The 20,737-nt window shown below is 34.7% G+C and overlaps 1 protein-coding gene across 2 annotated transcripts in view; it reads left to right on the top strand.

Annotated features, from left to right (window-relative positions):
* The window catches only part of pld1a (phospholipase D1a), a 95,340-nt gene that overhangs the window by 46,167 nt on the left and 28,436 nt on the right, over positions 1 to 20,737 (top strand). For both annotated transcript variants that reach the window (XM_061969223.1, XM_061969222.2), the window contains exons 4-12: positions 1,269 to 1,411; positions 4,934 to 5,045; positions 10,554 to 10,619; positions 10,990 to 11,048; positions 12,602 to 12,694; positions 14,460 to 14,612; positions 19,844 to 19,993; positions 20,114 to 20,197; positions 20,317 to 20,398. In XM_061969223.1, the coding sequence (XP_061825207.1) occupies positions 1,269 to 1,411; positions 4,934 to 5,045; positions 10,554 to 10,619; positions 10,990 to 11,048; positions 12,602 to 12,694; positions 14,460 to 14,612; positions 19,844 to 19,993; positions 20,114 to 20,197; positions 20,317 to 20,398 (942 nt within the window). The remainder of the gene's footprint in view (positions 1 to 1,268; positions 1,412 to 4,933; positions 5,046 to 10,553; positions 10,620 to 10,989; positions 11,049 to 12,601; positions 12,695 to 14,459; positions 14,613 to 19,843; positions 19,994 to 20,113; positions 20,198 to 20,316; positions 20,399 to 20,737) is intronic.

Raw genomic sequence — 20,737 nt, 5'->3', positions numbered from 1 at the left:
GATGAGTTTTTAAAATCTGCAAAATGTATTTAAAAAAGAAGAATTTGCACAAAACAGGGTAAATACTATGGAGTGAAATTACTGCCAAAATGCCTCAAATACACAAAAATGATTTGACTTACGCCCAACGATTCGTAAGTAAAAAAAAATAAAACATTTGCAAGTAAAAAACAATTTTATTCAATTAAAAAAAGGATTTGCAAGTGTAAATAACTATTTTCTTCAATTAAAAAAAAATATTTGCACTTTTAAAACAATTGTTTTAGTTAGAAAAACTCTTTACAAGTATAAGACAATTTTCTTTAATAAAAATAAAAACTATTCTTAATTATAAAAACTACTTTCTTCAATTTAAAAAAAAATATTGCAAGTATAAAATGATTTGCAAGTAAAAAAAACAACAAATTTCTTCACCTAAAAAAAATAATTGGCACTTATAAAACTATTTTTTTAGTTAGAAAAACACTTTACATGTATAGGACTATTTTCTTTAATGAAAAAAAACTATTCTCAATTATAAAAACTATTTTCTACAATAAAAAAAAAAAATTGCAAGTATAAAACGATTCGCAAATTAAAAAAAAAACTATTTTCTTCAATAAAAAAAAGAACTTATAATACTATTTTTTAGTTAGAAAAACACTTTACATGTATAAGACTATTTTTTTTAATTAAAAAAAATATTCCCAATTATAAAAACTATTTTCTTCAATTCATAAAAAATTATTGCAAGTATAAAACGATTCGCAAGTAAAAAAAAAAACTATTTTCTTCAATTGAAAAAAATAATTTGCACTTATAAAATTATTTTTTTAGTTAGAGAAACACTTTACAAGCATAAGACTATTTTCTTAAAAAAATAAAAATGTTCTCAATTATAAAAACTATTTTCTTCAAAAAAAAGAAAAAGATTGCAAGTATAAAAACAATTTTCATCCATTAAAGAAACAATTCACAAGTAAACCAACTATTGTTGTTTTTACTTGCAAATAGTTGGGCGAGAATTCATTTTGTTTTTGTGTTTTTGTCAATTTTTGCCAATAATTTCCCTCCGTTAAATACCACGTAACATATACAACATGTCCCACTGAAAATGCCCTTCTTTTCATTTTACTTTAATTATTTCAAATATTATATTATTTCAAAATATTAAATCATATATTTTTATTGAAATATTTTTTTTTTTTTTAAATACAAATAATTTCCAGGGTAGGAAAACCTTTTTTCCTTTTCATGAAAAAGGTACGTTGTGTTTATGACATTTTCAGTCCCTGCCCGCCGTGTTCAAGATGGAGATGAAGCACGGCGAGTTCACGTGGGTGGTGAAGAGGAAGGAGAAGCACTTCATGGAGCTGCACAGAGAGCTGAGGACCTACAAGACCTTCATGAGGATTCCTCTGCCCTCACGCAGGTCAGCTGATCAACACCCCCACAGTTACTTCATTTTTAGTCCTTTACTAAGTCCTGGCCTGGGTTTTTAACATTAGATTGATTTCATAATATAAAATAGGTACTAGTGACCATACCTGGCCTCAGGTCTTCAGATTATAGTAATAAATGTTTTGTATTCAAGCAGGGGTGTCCAAACTTTTTCCACTAAGGGCCACACACTGAAAAATGAAAGCATATGGGGGCCATTTTGATATTTTTCATTTTTAAAACAAGTACTACAAACCCCGTTTCCATATGAGTTGGGAAATTGTGTTAGATGTAAATATAAACGGAATACAATGATTTGCAAATCCTTTTCAAGCCATATTCAGTTGAATATGCTACAAAGACAACATATTTGATGTTCAAACTCATACATTTTTTTTTTTTTTTGCAAATAATTAACTTAGAATTTCATGGCTGCAACACGTGCCCAAGTAGTTGGGAAAGGGCATGTTCACCACTGTGTTACATCACCTTTTCTTTTAACAGCACTCAATAAATAATTGGGAACTGAGGAAACTAATTGTTGAAGCTTTGAAAGTGGAATTCTTTCCCATTCTTGTTTTATGTAGAGCTTCAGTCGTTCAACAGTCCGGGGTCTGCGCTGTCGTATTTTACGCTTCATAATGCGCCACACATTTTAGATGGGAGACAGGTCTGGACTGCAGGCGGGCCAGGGAAGTACCCGCACTCTTTTTTTTTTTACGAAGCCACGCTGTTGTAACACGTGCTGAATGTGGCTTGGCATTGTCTTGCTGAAATAAGCAGGGGCGTCCATGAAAAAGACGGCGCTTAGATGGCAGCATATGTTGTTCCAAAACCTGTATGTACCTTTCAGCATTAATGGCGCCTTCACAGATGTGTAAGTTACCCATGCCTTGGGCACTAATGTACCCCCATATCATCACAGATGCTGGCTTTTGAATTTTGCGTCGATAACAGTCTGGATGGTTCGCTTCCCCCTTGGTCCGGATGACACGATGTTGAATATTTCCAAAAACAATTTGAAATCCGGACTCGTCAGACCACAGAACACTTTTCCACTTTGCGTGAGTCCATCTTAGATGATCTTGGGCTCAGAGAAGCCGGCGGCGTTTCTGGGTGTTGTTGATAAATGGCTTTGGCTTTGCATAGTAGAGCTTTAACTTGCACTTACAGATGTAGTGACCAACTGTATTTAGTGACAGTGGTTTTCTGAAGTGTTCCGGAGCCCATGTGGTGATATCCTTTAGAGATTGATGTGGGTTTTTGATACAGTGCCGTCTGAGGGATGGAAGGTCACGGTCATTCAATGTTGGTTTCCGGTCATGCTGCTTACGTGGAGTGATTTCTCCACATTCTCTGAACCTTTTGATGATATTATGGAGCGTAGATGTTGAAATCCCTACATTTCTTGCAATTGCACTTTGAGAAACGTTGTTCTTCAACTGTTTGACTATTTGCTCACGCAGTTGTGGACAAAGGGGTGTACCTCGCCCCATCCTTTCTTGTGAAAGACTGAGCATTTTTTAAGAACTGTTTTTATACCCAATCATGGCACCCACCTGTTCCCAAATAGCCTGCACACCTGTGGGATGTTCCAAATAAGTCTTTGATGAGCATTCCTCAACTTTATCAGTATTTATTGCCACTTTTCCCAACTTCTTTGTCACGTGTTGCTGCCATCAAATTCTAAAGTTAATGATTATTTGCACAAAAAAAATGTTTATGAGTTTGAACATCAAATATGTTGTCTTTGTAGCATATTCAACTGAATATGGCTTGAAAAGGATTTGCAAATCATTGTATTCCGTTTATATTTACATCTAACACAATTTCCCAACTCATATGGAAACGGGGTTTGTACATGTATTGTAACCATTATGGCTACAATAGACAATAGGTCAAATTTTTTTAACCCAATGCGGCCCATGAGTCAAAAAGTTTGGGGACCCCTGATCTACAAAGTAAATAGTCATGAAAATAAAGAAAAGGCATTGAATGAGAAGGTCTGTCCAAACTGTACTGTATATATATATATATATATATATATATATATATATATATATATATATATATATATATATATATATTAGAGATGCGCGGATAGGCAATTATTTCATCCGCAACCGCATCAGAAAGTCATCAACCATCCGCCATCCACCCGATGTAACATTTCATCAGAACCGCATTTGCCCGCACCCGCCCGTTGTTATATATCTAATATAGACGATGCAAGGCATTAGTGAGGTTATAAAGCTTTTGCTTGTTAAAGAAAGGATACTGATCCAATGCAGCACAGACATTCGCGTGCCACGCTGTCACGACCCAGACGCACACCAGTGCGCAATCATATGGGAGCCGCGCTGAGCGCACCTCCAAGCGCGTCTCGCTGCCGGTGACGGCCTGGTATGGGCCCGACGCTCCAGCGCCATCCATTTTCAGGGCTAGTTGATTCGGCAGGTGGGTTGTTACACACTCCTTAGCGGGTTCCGACGTCCTGCTGTCTATATCAACCAGGGTGAGCCCCACCCCTTTCGTGAGCGCACTGCGCGCGGAGTGACCCCTGTTACGCTCCCCCGGCAACAGGGGTGGCGGGCAGGTAAGCTGCGCGGGCGGAGCGCGTGGAGTGACCCCTGTTACGAGCCCCCGGCCACGGGGGTGGCGGGCAGGTAAGCTGCTTACCTGCTGCGCGTGACGCCGGCCGCGGCGAAGGCGGACGAGGCGGGGTGTCGGTGCGGTGGGCGCGGTGGTGACCCTGGACGTGCGTCGGGCCCTTCTCGCGGATCGCCTCAGCTACGGCTCCCGGTGGGGCCCTCTCGGGGGAAGGGGCCTCGGTCCCGGACCCCGGCGAGGCGTCCCTTCTCCGCTCCGTAAAAGTGTCCATCTCTTTTTTTTTCTTCTTCTGTTGTGGCATATGCTGCAGGTGCCTGCTCGTTTTTCGTATGTGGGTAACAACATTTAACTATGTATATATATTTACCAATTGGTTTAACTGCCACCCGCCTGAATCTATTTAAAATCTAATTTTTTTTTATTTCAACCGCCCGACCCGACCCAACCCGCGGATAAAATCTAATTTTTTTTAATTTCATCCGCCCGATCCGCGGATAATCCGTGGACTCCGCGGTTGTGCCCGCAAACAGTGCATCTCTAATATATATATATATATATATATATATATACTCAATACTTGCTTTTCAAACATTGAAGTTATTTTTCTTCCACGCTATGCTAAGCAAGGCTAGGCTAAGCTAGGCTAATGCTCCATTTTCTCCAGTTCCAGAGTGTAATTTGCTGCAAAATTGACCTTTTTGTTCCTGTAAATGTTGATTAGAACAAGCTGATTAATCTGACATATACTGTACTTTCTGTGTTGTTGACTTTATTTGATGACTTCTTCCTCAGCAGGTTGGACTGATGTGGTGTGAATAATTCTTCATTTTGCTGTGGGCTGATTGCAGCCATTAGCTTCCACAAACACCTGCTGCCATTTTACTCTATTTGTCTTTGATCTTAGCCACACGGTGAGGAGGAGGACTGTGAGGAAGAGCGAGGTGAGGAAGATACCTTCGCTGCCCAGAGGCGGAGGAGACGAGCTGGTGCGGGACGAGCAGGTGTCCAGCAGGCGGGTACGTTCAATGTTTCCTAACACAACTCCCCAATAAATAGATATTATTTCCACATACTGAACCTATTATTACTTTATTATGGGCCTGCTTTGAAGCAAGTTGTCCTTTATTCTTCTTTTATTTTCATTTAATACGGGACCCACCAGCCAAAGAAGCCCAACATATCTTATATCCTTGGAAAAGTCTCCATTGCGCCTCCTGTGATCATTCATTTTTGGAACATTCTGTGTTTCCATGGCCAAGCTCTTTAGGGGCCCATTGATTAGGTACGCACCCTATCAACGCTACATGTTATTTTAGGAAATGAGGCAACATGACCTCTTTTTAGTTTCCTCATCTGTCAAGCCATTTCAACCGTTTTACCGTCAAAATGTTTAGGACATGCTATTTTGCTAGGTGTTAGCATGCTAACTATTTGCATTTCAACACTGTCGCTATTTTACTACAAATATATAGCAGACATGGTGTAGAAACATTATAAATCTGGTATTTTCTCTTATCTGGTCACGTATTAGCATGATAACATTAGCATGCTGACGCTTTATTTTAGCATTTTAGCTCATTTGATATGTTTAACTCTAAAAATCATGGATTTTGATACTTGGCGTCATCTAGGAAGTATCGATACTTCTCTTGTTAGCATGCTAACCTTTTATGCTAGCATTTTTGCAAATTGTATTGGTATAAACCTCTTCGATACTTTGCTGCATCTTATAAGTACATGACCTTTTCTTATGTCATCATGTTAAAGTTAGCATGCTAACACATTATTTTAGCATTAAAAAAAAACCTTTATTTCACCAGGAACGTCCCATTGAGATGTAAAAAAAAAAAGTCTTTTTCAAAGGAGTCGTGGCCAAGAGGCAGCAAAAGATCCAGTTAGATAAAAATACATGTCGTCATACACATGAAGAAAAACAGTTACAATTCAATCTGGATTGAAAAGCGTTGAATGAAATAAGTTCTGTTAATTTCCAGTCTTTTTGCAACATGTTCATGTAAAAGTAGCAGAGTAAACAAAAGCCTTTTTTCCCCAGTTCTGTGCGGGCAAAAATGTTGTATGTTTAACCCTAAAAATCATGTATTTTGATACGTGACGCTACCTTAGAAGTACGTTAACTTTTCCTATCTTACAATGCTAAAATGAGCATGCTAACGTTTTAAGCTACACTTGTAGCTAATATTGATCTTTTATACCTAAAATTCAATATTTTTGAGACATGAAGTAGTAAAGTAAAGTATGCTAACTGTTACGATTATAACAAGCTAACGTTAGCATGCTAATATTTTAGGCTAGCTTTTTAGCTTCAATGAAGCCAGAAGTTGACAGCACAGACAGCAAAATTGCTGCAGTTACTATAGTAGTAGTAGTATATTAAAACATACAATTACCTACCAGTTGAATTAACTAATATTTTGGTTGCCTATTTAAAAAAAAATTATTTGAATGTAAACGAAAAAGCACACTTTATTATTTTGTGTTTGTCTACAATTAGGGGTATCCTGATCCGATATTGATATCGGATGTCGGTCCGATATCATCAGGAAAACAAGTATGGATAATATGTGCTTGCATGTAAAATGTGTGATATCATGTGCGATACAAGCAGTATCGCAGCATGTTTACTTGTTAACATCTAAATGTCCTCCAATAACCACTCAATTTCTTCTATTTTAGTCAAGTCATTTAGAAAAGGTAAACCTACTAGGAGTTCGCAGCTACACAACAGCTAAGCACACGATAGCACACAAGCTAGACATACGTAATAATCTTTGCACAATATTGCAGTTCCGCAGCCTCCGAAGCAGAACCTCCAGGTTCTGTAACAGCTTCTTCCCTCAGGCCGTAAGACTCTTGAACGCATCATAATTAAATTATCCCCTCAACTCCCCCTAAAATGGATTAACTCGCTGGAATAAAAAAGACAATATAACATACATCCATAAATGTGGACGCATGTGAAAAAGTGCAATATATTTATCTGTACAGTAATCTATTTATTTATTTATATATGTTTATTTATTTTATATATATATTTATATATATTTATTTATTTATATATGCACCTTATTGCTTTTTTATCCTGCACTACCATGAGCTTATGTAACAACATTTCGTTCTTATCTGTGCTGTAAAGTTCAAATTTGAATGACAATAAAAAGGAAGTCTAAGTGTAAAACAGCACATTTGTGAACATAAACAAGTATCATAGTTGCATGTTACTTACACATACAAAGCCCCCAATGCACAAGCGTATTAGAAAGTATCCAGTAACAAACGTGTCCGCATTATTCAACTTACTGCATCATGCTTTTAGTATAATACATTATTTTCATTTAGGTGTCGCTAAAAAAAAACAATTACCACTCCACTTCAACTTAAAGACATCATATGTTCCTTCTAGAGGGTAAATAATAAATAGGCCAGTGTTTGTCATTGTTCTCTGTTTGACTTGATCAAACCTTTTCTACCGTTCCACACTGCATTTACAATATTTGCTTGCTTTATTTGGCATCATTTAAAAAAGAAAATTGGATGCATACATTGTGGTGGTCTACAACCATGTCGGACGTGAATTAACCAAAGCTCTTTTTAATATTTTGCTTGTCTTTTAATGTTTTCTTTGGCCATATTGCACTACAGTAGAGTGCATGGTGATCATTTTTGATAAACCACTGGAAGATATGTACTGCTTGTCTGCATGTTGTTGAATAAAGAAACACCTCAGAGTGGCATTCAAAGGTGAGCATGGTGATAATAATTTACAAAAGCAGTGAAGTTGTCACGTTGTGTAAATGGTAAATAAAAAGAGAAGACAACAAATCCTTTTCAACTTATATTCAATTGAATAGACTGCAAAGACAAGATACTTAATGTTCAAACTGGAAAACTTTGTTATTTTTTGCAAATATTAGCTCATTTGGAATTTGATTTGATTTGCAATTTAAAACTCTACGATGCAAAGCGAAAGCCATTTATCAACAACACCCAGAAACGCTTCGCTGGGCCCGAGCTCATCTAAGATGGAATGATACAAAGTGGAAAAGTGTTCTGTGGTCTGACGAGTCCACATTTCAAATTGTTTTTGGAAACTGTGGACGTCGTGTCCTCCGGACCAAAGAGGAAAAGAACCATCCGGATTGTTCTGGGGTCAAAGTTTAAAAGGCAGCATGTTTGATGGTATGGGGGTGTATTAGTGACCAAGACATGGGTAACTTACACATCTGTAACTTACACACCATTAATGTTCATGGTACATACAGCTTTTGGAGCAACATATGTTGCCATCCAAGCAACGTTATCTTGGATGCCCCTGCTTATTTCAGCAAGACAATGCCAAGCTATGTGTTACAACAGCGTAGTAAAAGAGTGTGGGTACTAGACTGGCCTGCCTGTAGTCCAGACCTGTCTCCCATTGAAAATGTGTGGCGCAATCTGAAGGCTAAAATATGAGAAGGGAGACTGTTGAACAACTTAAGCTGTACATCAAGCAAGAATGGGAAAGAATTCCACTTCAAAAATGTGTCTCCTCAGCAGTGTTGGGACTAACACGTTACAAAGTAACGCGTTACTGTAACGCCGTTAGTTTCGGCGGTAACTAGTAATATAACGCGTTATTTTTTTTTATTCAGTAATTTAGTTACCGTTACTACATGATGCGTTACTGCGTTATTTTACGTTACTTTTGATGTAGTATCGGCTAGAAACAGAAGCGCTGTGGTGTCATTCTTCTGAATCTTCCTCTGTCACAAGCCGGAGAGAAGAAAAGAGGCGCGGTCTATGTGTGTGGGGAAAAAAAGTTACGTTCAGTCCACACACAGCGTGGTCATGGCGAGCGGAGTAACGGAGGAGCTTGAACGCCCCCGCCATTGAATCGGTGTGTTTATAAGTGCAGACTCGTTTGTGCAAAACGAGGCTTTTAAACACATGCTGAACGTGCTTGAACCACGTTACGACATCCCGTCGCGCACCCACTTCAGCAATAAGATTGTGCCAGATCTTTATGAGCAGGAGAAGAAAAAAGTTGTGGATGAACTATCCCGAGCATCATCTGTTGCGCTCATGACAGACGGGTGGACGTCCAGCGGAACTATAAGCGCTCACTTCATCACAGCAGACTGGGAGATGAGAAGACACGCCCCCTCTACGAGAGTCACCTTGCGCAGGTACTGACACAAGCAGTGGAGGAATGGAAGATAAAGATATCCCAGTCACACGTGATAATGCCAAAAATCAAATAATGACAGAGAATGAGGCAGGACTGGGACCACAGATAGGTGCTTTGCACATGTAGTGAATTTGGCATCACATCTCAGTCAATAGGATGGAGCGCCTCTTTGGGAGGATCAGGAAGGTTTCCTACTTCCACCCAAGCACAACAGCTGCTCATGTGCTTAAGACAAAGCAAGAAATGCTAAAGCTGCCTGCTCATACATGATGTCCCAACGAGGTGGAACTCCACTTATGATATGTTGGAGCAGCAGGCAGCTATATACTCTGCATTGACCCACAACACCCTGAAGACAAATGTCACCCTGTCTGATGATGATGTGAGAGTGGCAGATGAGGTCCTCCAGGTGCTTAAACCCCTCAAAAGTGTTCCATCTCTACTGAGCACTGAAACTTCACCATCTGTGTCAATGATCCTGCCACTGAAAACAAGGATTCTACAATCCATGGCTCCAAGTGTGGAAGACAGCAGCATCACTCCACATGTCAGCCTTTATGTTTCAAGGAAGATGATGTGCCTTCTTATGTTGCACTTTAACTTGTTTTTTATTCATGGTCATTGGTCCAAGTTTAAAGAAAGGAGGAATGCCTTTTTATGTTGCACTGTTTTTCATTCATTATGTTAAAAGGAAAATAAAAATGTATGTCAAGTTGATCAACAGATTGTATTATTGTCCAGTGCAATAACAGTACTGAAATGAAGGCAAAAAGGGCATTAATGGGAGCTTTAAAAAAAAAAGAAGAAAAAAAGAAGTAACTAAATAGTTACTTTTCACAGTAACGCATTACTTTTTGGTGTAAGTAACTGAGTTAGTAACTGAGTTACTTTTGAAATAAAGTAACTAGTAACTGTAACTAGTTACTGGTTTTCAGTAACCAACCCAACACTGCTCCTCAGTTCCCAAACCTTTACTGAGTGTTGTTAAAAGGAAAGGCCATGTAACACACTGGTAAAAATGCCTTTTTTTGCAATGTGTTGCTGCCATTAAATTCTAAGTTAATGATTATTTGCAAAAAAAACCAACAAAGTTTCTCAGTTGGAACGTTAAATATCTTGTCTTTGCAGTCTATTCAATTGAATATAAGTTGAAAAGGATTTATTGTATTCTCTTTTTATTGACCATTTACACAACTTCACTGCTTTGGGCTTTGTATGATTATAATTATTAGTTGTATTCCTTTTAGGACATGGCCCTACAAGTGTACAAAAACTGTGTGTGTGTGTGTGTGTGTGTGTGTGTGTGTGTGTGTGTGTGTGTGTGTGTGTGTGTCTGCAGAGACAACTAGAGGACTATTTGAACAAGCTGCTGAAGATGTCCATGTACCGCAAATATCACCACACTGTAAGTGATGATGATATTGAAATGTGTTGAGTCATAATGTTGACTCAAGTTGAATTATCAGTCAGAGTCACACAATGTCATCTGATGCAAACAAAGGCTGCATGCGGAATGTGCATACTGTACCTGCCCAATGTTGTTGTTACCTTATTTGACATAAGTATCCTTTATTAGTGCCTATGAAAGCAACAAGCAGACGTGTGTGCAGAAGGTGTACATTTGAATGCATAATGCAGAAGAACATTGTGCATCATTGCAGCACATGACTCATGTGCTTTAAGTGTGAGACCAATTTGACACAATATGAGAGGGACAAGCGGTAGAAAATGGATGGACGGATGATGGATGAAACTTTCTTTTTTTTTTTAATCAGATGGAGTTTATCGACGTCAGCCAGTTGTCGTTCATCCACGACCTGGGCCCCAAGGGACTGTAAGCCTTTTAGCATTGTTTCCTTTTTATTTGCACATTTATTCCTTTTTTTATTTTCTTAATATTAAAAAATGTGTATTACTTTATTTCTATTTATTTAAATATAGTTAGTTTATTCAATATTTGTATACATTATAGACTTAGATTTAGATCAACTTTATTGATCCACAAGGGAAATTGTTCCACACAGTAGCTCAGTTACAAAGGATGGAAAGGGTAAGGATGGAAAGGATAATGCAGGTGTAAAGTAGACTAAAAATGTACCATAGTAGCAATATAACATATATGTAATATTTGCATATTATATGTACAGTATGTAATGTATACTGATCTATTATATTATTATATTATATTTGTATATAATATATACAATATATAACAATGAGCATGTACAATATTACAGTATTTGTAGCAGCTGCAGCATAAAATAGAGAGTAGATCCAGCAGAAAATATACATCTATTGTCATGTCTGTGATCATGTTTTTGTTTTGGTCATGTTCGTTTTGGGTTTTGGACTTTTTGTGCACTTTTGTTTTGTCACCATAGCAACCATTAGTTTTCACCTGTCACGTCACGCACCTGTTTCACGTTTTGAGTCACGCACCTGCTTTCACTAATCATGTCCATAGTATTTAAGTTCATTCTTTTCAGTTTGTCGTGCTGACGACATCTGTCATGACTTGGACTGTGGCTTGGTTTGTTCTCCCGAGGTGCAAGTGAATTGGACTGGTCATGGCGTGAAGGTAAATACATATTTAATAATAACACTCAAAGGAACAAAAGGCGCGCTCAAGGCGGATGTACAAACTTGACTAACGAAAACAAAAGACTTGCACGGGGGCAAAAAACTATGAACAACAAAAAACACTAACTGTGGCAATAATAAACAAACTTACTTGGCATGGACATGAAGTGCGCAGAGGTGGACAGAGTGTGACAGGGGGCATAAATGCGGGGGTCGTCAGGACGAACAACTGAAAAGAATGAATTTAAATACTATGGACATGATTAGTGAAAGCAGGTGCGTGACTCAAAACGTGAAACAGGTGCGTGACGTGACAGGTGAAAACTAATGGTTGCTATGGTGACAAAACAAAAGTGCACAAAAAGTCCAAAACCCAAAACAAACATGACCAAAACAAAAACATGATCACAGACATGACATCTATATTATTATGAATATGAAATTATTGAAACAAATATAAATATATAAAATATACAACACGTATGATTTAAATAAAATTTGAGCAATTGTTTTTCCATATTTTCCATATTTTTTTTATTTTTTCAAAATTTGCCATTATTTTATTACCTGGCCAGCATCTAAAAAAAATACAATAAAATAATATTAAATATGTAATAATATGTACAGAATGAGTTAGATATACTATTAAATAATATTGTGATCTGACCAACATTCTAACATTTAAAAATATATTTTTTTTATTAGATTTTACAGAGCTACTGTAAATGTTTATACCATAAATATCATTGACTTATCATCATGGTGTGTATTATTATTATTATTATTGTGTTTGTGTGTGTGTTGCAGGGAAGGGATGATATACAAGCGCTCGGGGGGTCACCGTATCCCCGGTATGAACTGCTGTGGTCACACAAAAGCTTGTTACCGCTGGTCCAAACGGTTCGTATCTAACTTTTCTCTTTAGTTTAGCACCCTCGTACTGTCTTATGTACAATACCCTAACCCAGTGAAGTTGTCACCTTGTGTAAATGGTAAATAAAAAGAGAATACAACAAATCATTTTCAACTTATATTCAATTGAATAGACTGCAAAGACAAGATATTTCATGTTCACACTGACAAACTTTTTTTTTTTTGCAAATAATCATTAACTTTGAATTTAATGGCAGCAACACATTGCAAAAAAGACATTTCTACCAGTGTGTTACATGGCCTTTCCTTTTAACAACACTCAGTAAAGGTTTGGGAACTGAGGAGACACATTTTGGAAGTGGAATTCTTTCCCATTCTTGCTTGATGTACAGCTTAAGTTGTTCAACAGTCTCCCTTCTCATATTTTAGCCTTCACACATTTTCAATGGGAGACAGGTCTGGACTACAGGCAGGCCAGTCTAGTACCCACACTCTTTTACTATGAAGCCACGTTGATGTAACACGTGGCTTGGCATTGTCTTGCTGAAATAAGCAGGGGCGTCCATGGTAACATTGCTTGGATGGCAACATATGTTGCTCCAAAACCTGTATGTACCTTTCAGCATTAATGGTGCCTTCACAGATGTGTAAGTTACCCATGTCTTGGGCACTAATACACCCCCATACCATCACACATGCTGCCTTTTACACTTTGCGCCTATAACAATCCGGATGGTTCTTTTTCCTCTTTGTTCTCGAGAACACGACGTCCACAGTTTCCAAAAACTATTTGAAATGTGGACTCGTCAGACCACAGAACACTTTTCCACTTTGCATCAGTCCATTGTAGATGAGCTTGGGCCAGCGTAGCCGGCGGCGTTTCTGGGTGTTGTTGATAAATGGCTTTGCCTTTGCATAGTAGAGTTTTAACTTGCACTTACAGATGTAGCGAGAAACTGAAATTACTGAGAGTGGTTTTCTGAAGTGTTCTTGAGCCCATGTGGTGATATCCTTTACACACTGATAGCGTTTTTTGATGCAATACCGCCTGAGGGCTCCAAGGTCCGTAATATCATGGCTTACGTGCAGTGATTTCTCCACATTCTCTGAACCTTTTGATATTACATACTGTAGATGGTGAAATCCCTAAATTGAGAAATGTTGTTCTTAAACAATTTGCTCAGGCATTTGTTGACAAAGTGGTGACCCTCGCCCCGTCCTTGTTTGTGAATGACTGAAGCTGCTTTTATACCCAATCACGGCACCCACCTGTTCCCAATTAGCCTGTTCACCTGTGGGATGTTCCAAATAAGTCTTTGATGAGCATTCCTCAACTCTCTCACTCTTTTGAAATATCTTGTCTTTGCAGTCTATTCAATTGAATATAAGTTGAAAAGTATTTGTTGTATTCTCTTTTTATTGACCATTTACACAACGTGACAACTTCACTGGTGTTGGGGTTTGTACTTCAAAGTGTGTGTACTATTACTTCATGTCCACGCGACCGCTTCTCTTGTCTTTATCGCTGCCTAAAAAGCACATGAGCGTTGTTAAAGTGTGGTGTTATTTTGCAAATCTGAAAAAAAAAATTACAAATCCCACACGTTTGGAAAGCTCAGTCCAGCCTCCTACGGCTCCGTGATGCTCTTGCTTCCCACGGCTCTCCTCTCAAAAACAACAAAGAAGACACGCAGCAAAAGTTGACATCACTATCATACACACGTGATGACGGTGTGTGTGTGTGTGTGTGTGTGTGTGTGTGTGTGTGTGTGTGTGTGTGTGTGTGTTATAGCTGGCTGGTGGTGAAGGACTCCTTCCTGCTCTACATGAAGCCCGACTCGGGCGCCATCTCCTTTGTCCTGCTGTTGGATAAAGAGTTCAGCATCCGGATGGATTCCAAAGACACGGAGACCAAACACGGAGTCAGGATTGACAGTTTGTCCAGGTGACGTGTGGGCGCAGGCAGGCCCGGCCCTAACCAATCTGGCGCCCTAGGCAAGATTTTAGGTGGCGCCCCCCCACATCGGCAGTGAAGTGTATATACTCACAAGAACCCGAATAGCTTTGTCTTTGACCTTTTTTTTTAACTTACAACTATACCTAATATATAAAGGGGTGGAAAAGTGACTATTACCTGCAGGGCAAACATTAGCTAACCAGAAGGCAATAACAATGTAAACAAAAAAACACCTGCTTAAAAGATCTAATACAAATGTCCCTGAGGAATGTAAGGTGGGAGTACTGTAATTAGCTAACGTTACATTATTATTTTCCATAACAATTTAGCCCCCTCCACAATATTAACCCGACGTTAAAACAGAACTAGCTATTTATTGATTAGCAATTGCCGAATCATGTAATATTAGCTTAATGCTAAAAAGCCAGGTTACTATCACATTCTGTAACAGACAAATAATTTCATGTAGGCTAACGTTACCTACCTGCTACCTCTGTCTTTTCTCGTTTCTACTCCTTTTCTTTTCTCTTTTTTCTTCCCTGGGCACCTGACAGTTTTGGCTGTTTTGACATCTTGTGTTGATTTTTTGATGTGGTGACGTCCAAAAAGAGTCATGATACGGGAAGGGAGGGGGCGCACCGTGCGGGGGGAGGAGGGGGGGACGTAATGTTGTAACAAATAATATTTCTATTAAATAGGCTTTACTTTGCATTTTAATTAACGTGGGATTATTTTTTGTATTTAGAAATAATAGTACCAACTTTTTTTTTTTTTTTTTTTTTCTCCAACATTTGTGGCACTGGCGTGGCGCCCCCTGATGGACGGCGCCCTTAGCATTTGCCTATACGGCCTATGCCACGGGCCGGCCCTGGGCGCAGGGGTACCTAATGAAGTGGCCCGCCAAGTGTACCAGTCTTCATTTTAACGTTAGTTTCGGTCAGACTTTAATCATACACATTGATTGACTTTTAGTCAGGAACATTTATTTAGTTATAGTCAGACGTTAATCATATAAATGGATTTAATTTTAGTAGTTGAAATTGATTTAGGTTTAATTATATTTTAGTAGTTGAAATTGATTTAGTTTCAGTCACATTTTAATCATTTAGTTGACTTTGTTTTAGTCATATTTTAATCATTTAAATTGATTTAGTTTGAGTCATATTTTAATCATTTAAATTTATTTGGTTTTAGTTATATTTTAATTATTTAAATTGATTTAGTGTTTGGCATATTTAAATAATTGTAATTAATTTAGTTTGAGTCATATTTTAATTATTTAAATTGATTTAGTTTGAGTCATATTTTAATCATTTGAATTGATTTAGTTTGAGTCATATTTTAATCATTTAAATTGATTTAGTTTGAGTCATATTTTAATCATTTAAATTGATTTAGTGTTCGGCATATTTAAATAATTTTAATTAATTTAGTTTGAGTCATATTTTAATCATTTAAATTAATTTAGTTTGAGTCATATTTTAATCATTTGAATTGATTTAGTTTTAGTCATATTTTAATCATTCAAATTGATTTAGTGTTCGGCATATTTAAATAATTTTAATTAATTCAGTTTGAGTCATATTTTAATCATTTAAATTGATTTAATGTTCGGCATATTTAAATCATTTTAATTAATTCAGTTTGAGTCATATTTTAAAAATGATTTAGTTTGAGTCATATTTTAATCATTTGAATTGATTTAGTTTGAGTCATATTTTAATCATTTAAATTGATTTAGTGTTCGGCATATTTAAATAATTTTAATTAATTTAGTTTGAGTCATATTTTAATCATTTAAATTAATTTAGTTTGAGTCATATTTTAATAATTTGAATTGATTTAGTTTTAGTCATATTTTAATCATTCAAATTGATTTAGTGTTCGGCATATTTAAATAATTATAATTAATTCAGTTTGAGTCATATTTTAATCATTTAAATTGATTTAATGTTCGGCATATTTAAATCATTTTAATTAATTCAGTTTGAGTCATATTTTAAAAATGATTTAGTTTGAGTCATATTTTAATCATTTGAATTGATTTAGTTTGAGTCATATTTTAATCATTTAAATTGATTTAGTGTTCAGCATATTTAAATAATTTTAATTAATTTAGTTTGAGTCATATTTTAATCATTTAAATTAATTTAGTTTGAGTCATATTTTAATAATTTGAATTGATTTAGTTTTAGTCATATTTTAATCATTCAAATTGATTTAGTGTTCGGCATATTTAAATAATTATAATTAATTCAGTTTGAGTCATATTTTAATCATTTAAATTGATTTAATGTTCGGCATATTTAAATCATTTTAATTAATTCAGTTTGAGTCATATTTTAAAAATGATTTAGTTTGAGTCATATTTTAATCATTTGAATTGATTTAGTTTGAGTCATATTTTAATCATTTAAATTGATTTAGTGTTCAGCATATTTAAATAATTTTAATTAATTTAGTTTGAGTCATATTTTAATCATTTAAATTAATTTAGTTTGAGTCATATTTTAATAATTTGAATTGATTTAGTTTTAGTCATATTTTAATCATTCAAATTGATTTAGTGTTCGGCATATTTAAATAATTATAATTAATTCAGTTTGAGTCATATTTTAATCATTTAAATTGATTTAATGTTCGGCATATTTAAATCATTTTAATTAATTCAGTTTGAGTCATATTTTAAAAATGATTTAGTTTGAGTCATATTTTAATCATTTGAATTGATTTAGTTTGAGTCATATTTTAATCATTTAAATTGATTTAGTGTTCGGCATATTTAAATAATTTTAATTAATTTAGTTTGAGTCATATTTTAATCATTTAAATTAATTTAGTTTGAGTCATATTTTAATAATTTGAATTGATTTAGTTTCAGTCATATTTTAATCATTCAAATTGATTTAGTGTTCGGCATATTTAAATAATTATAATTAATTCAGTTTGAGTCATATTTTAATCATTTAAATTGATTTAATGTTCGGCATATTTAAATCATTTTAATTAATTCAGTTTGAGTCATATTTTAAAAATGATTTAGTTTGAGTCATATTTTAATCATTTGAATTGATTTAGTTTGAGTCATATTTTAATCATTTAAATTGATTTAGTGTTCAGCATATTTAAATAATTTTAATTAATTTAGTTTGAGTCATATTTTAATCATTTAAATTAATTTAGTTTGAGTCATATTTTAATAATTTGAATTGATTTAGTTTTAGTCATATTTTAATCATTCAAATTGATTTAGTGTTCGGCATATTTAAATAATTATAATTAATTCAGTTTGAGTCATATTTTAATCATTTAAATTGATTTAATGTTCGGCATATTTAAATCATTTTAATTAATTCAGTTTGAGTCATATTTTAAAAATGATTTAGTTTGAGTCATATTTTAATCATTTGAATTGATTTAGTTTGAGTCATATTTTAATCATTTAAATTGATTTAGTGTTCGGCATATTTAAATAATTTTAATTAATTTAGTTTGAGTCATATTTTAATCATTTAAATTAATTTAGTTTGAGTCATATTTTAATAATTTGAATTGATTTAGTTTTAGTCATATTTTAATCATTCAAATTGATTTAGTGTTCGGCATATTTAAATAATTATAATTAATTCAGTTTGAGTCATATTTTAATCATTTAAATTGATTTAATGTTCGGCATATTTAAATCATTTTAATTAATTCAGTTTGAGTCATATTTTAAAAATTATTTAGTTTGAGTCATATTTTAATCATTTGAATTGATTTAGTTTGAGTCATATTTTAATCATTTAAATTGATTTAGTGTTCGGCATATTTAAATAATTTTAATTAATTTAGTTTGAGTCATATTTTAATCATTTGAATTGATTTAGTTTGAGTCATATTTTAATCATTTGAATTGATTTAGTTTTAGTCATATTTTAATCATTTAAATTGATTTAGTGTTCGGCATATTTAAATAATTTTAATTAATTTAGTTTGAGTCATATTTTAATTATTTAAATTGATTTAGTTTGAGTCATATTTTAATCATTTAAATTTATTTGGTTTTAGTTATATTTTAATCATTTAAATTGATTTAGTGTTTGGCATATTTAAATAATTTTAATTAATTTAGTTTGAGTCATATTTTAATTATTTAAATTGATTTAGTTTGAGTCATATTTTAATCATTTAAATTGATTTAGTTTGAGTCATATTTTAATCATTTGAATTGATTTAGTTTTAGTCATATTTTAATCATTTAAATTGATTTAGTGTTCGGCATATTTAAATAATTTTAATTAATTTAGTTTGAGTCATATTTTAATCATTTAAATTAATTTAGTTTGAGTCATATTTTAATCATTTGAATTGATTTAGTTTGAGTCATATTTTAATCATTTGAATTTATTTAGTTTGAGTCATATTTTAATCATTTTAATTGATTTAGTTTTAGTCATATTTTAATCATTTAAATTGATTTAGTGTTCAGCATATTTAAATAATTGTAATTAATTTAGTTTGAGTCATATTTTAATCATTTAAATTAATTTAGTTTGAGTCATATTTTAATCATTTGAATTGATTTAGTTTTAGTCATATTTTAATCATTTAAATTGATTTAATGTTCGGCATATTTAAATCATTTTAATTAATTCAGTTTGAGTCATATTTTAACCATATAAATTGATTTAGTGTTGGCATATTTAAATCATTTTAATTAATTTAGTCTGAGTCATATTTTAATCATATAAATTGATTTAGTGTTGGGCATATTTAAATCATTTTAATTAATTTAGTCTGAGTCATATTTTAATTATATAAATTGATTACGTTTTAGTCATGTTTATTCATTTAAATGTATTTAGTTTTAATCATATTATAATGATGTACATTAATTTTGTTTTAGATCTATTTTAATTATATAAATGAATTTAGTTTTGCTGCTATACATGGATATAGTTGTAGTCCTATAAATGGATTTAATTGTAGTCTTATAAATGGATTTAGTTGTAGTCCTCTAAATGGAATTAGTTGTAGTCCTATAAATGGATTTAGTTGTAGTCCTATAATTGGATTTAGTTTTAGTCATGATGAAATCCACAGTAGGACAGAAAAGAAGAATATTTGCTGGAAATTATGTGTGTGTTGTAGATAAGAGCAGAGATGTGCAGGCTGAGCTGTGTGTGTGTGTGTGTGTGTGTGTGTGTGCGTGTGTGCGTGTGTGTGTGCGTGTGCAGGACGTTGGTGTTTAAGTGCAGCAGCTACAGACACGCCCGCTGGTGGGGTCAGAGCATCGAGAGCTTGGTGAGGAACTACGGGAAGGCGTTCCTCCAAGATCACCGCTTTGGCTCCTTTGCACAGGAGCAGGAGAAGGTTCTGGCCAAATGGTGAGAGGAGCAAAATAGTGTATTTACCCCCATTTAAGATTGGATTTTTTCGTAGAAAAAACGTCCACAAATATTGGAGTTGTCACTCATGACATATTGACGAGTCATGTAACTATGCAGGTACGTGAATGGAAAAAGCTACATGGAGGACGTGGCCAACGCCTTGGAGGAGGCCAGGGAGGAGATCTTCATCACGGACTGGTGGTGAGTGTTGTCACACCACTTCTCTTTTGTCATCATGTGTCATGTGTCTGGTGGTGAGTGTTGTCATCACCTTCATCACACCGCTTCTCATTCTTCATCATGTGTCATGTGTCCTTCAGGCTGAGTCCTGAGATCTTCCTGAAGAGACCTGTGGTGGAGGGAAACTACTGGAGACTAGACTGCACACTCAAGCGCAAAGCTGTGAGTCACCACAATAAAATACCCGATTTTTTCTGGACCATAGGGCGCACCGGATTATGGGCGCATTAAAGGGCTCATAGTATTATTTTATTATTTTCTAAATGTAAAAGACTACTTTGTGGTCTACATAACATGTAATGGTGCTTCTTTGCTCAAAATGTTGCATAGATGATGTTTTACACATCATCTTCAACTCACTTTCTGACAGTCTCTTCAGGATGCACCGTTTTCTGGGTACTCTTATTTACGTGCCTCCACACGGGAGTGGAAGAAGTGTCAAAAGATGGAACTAACTGTTTTAATGACATTCACACTTTACTTCAATCAATAACGGAGCAG

The sequence above is a fragment of the Nerophis lumbriciformis genome, linkage group LG08, assembly GCF_033978685.3.
Source record: "Nerophis lumbriciformis linkage group LG08, RoL_Nlum_v2.1, whole genome shotgun sequence".
NCBI lineage: Eukaryota > Metazoa > Chordata > Actinopteri > Syngnathiformes > Syngnathidae > Nerophis > Nerophis lumbriciformis.
This window is presented reverse-complemented; position numbering and strand designations above follow the sequence as displayed.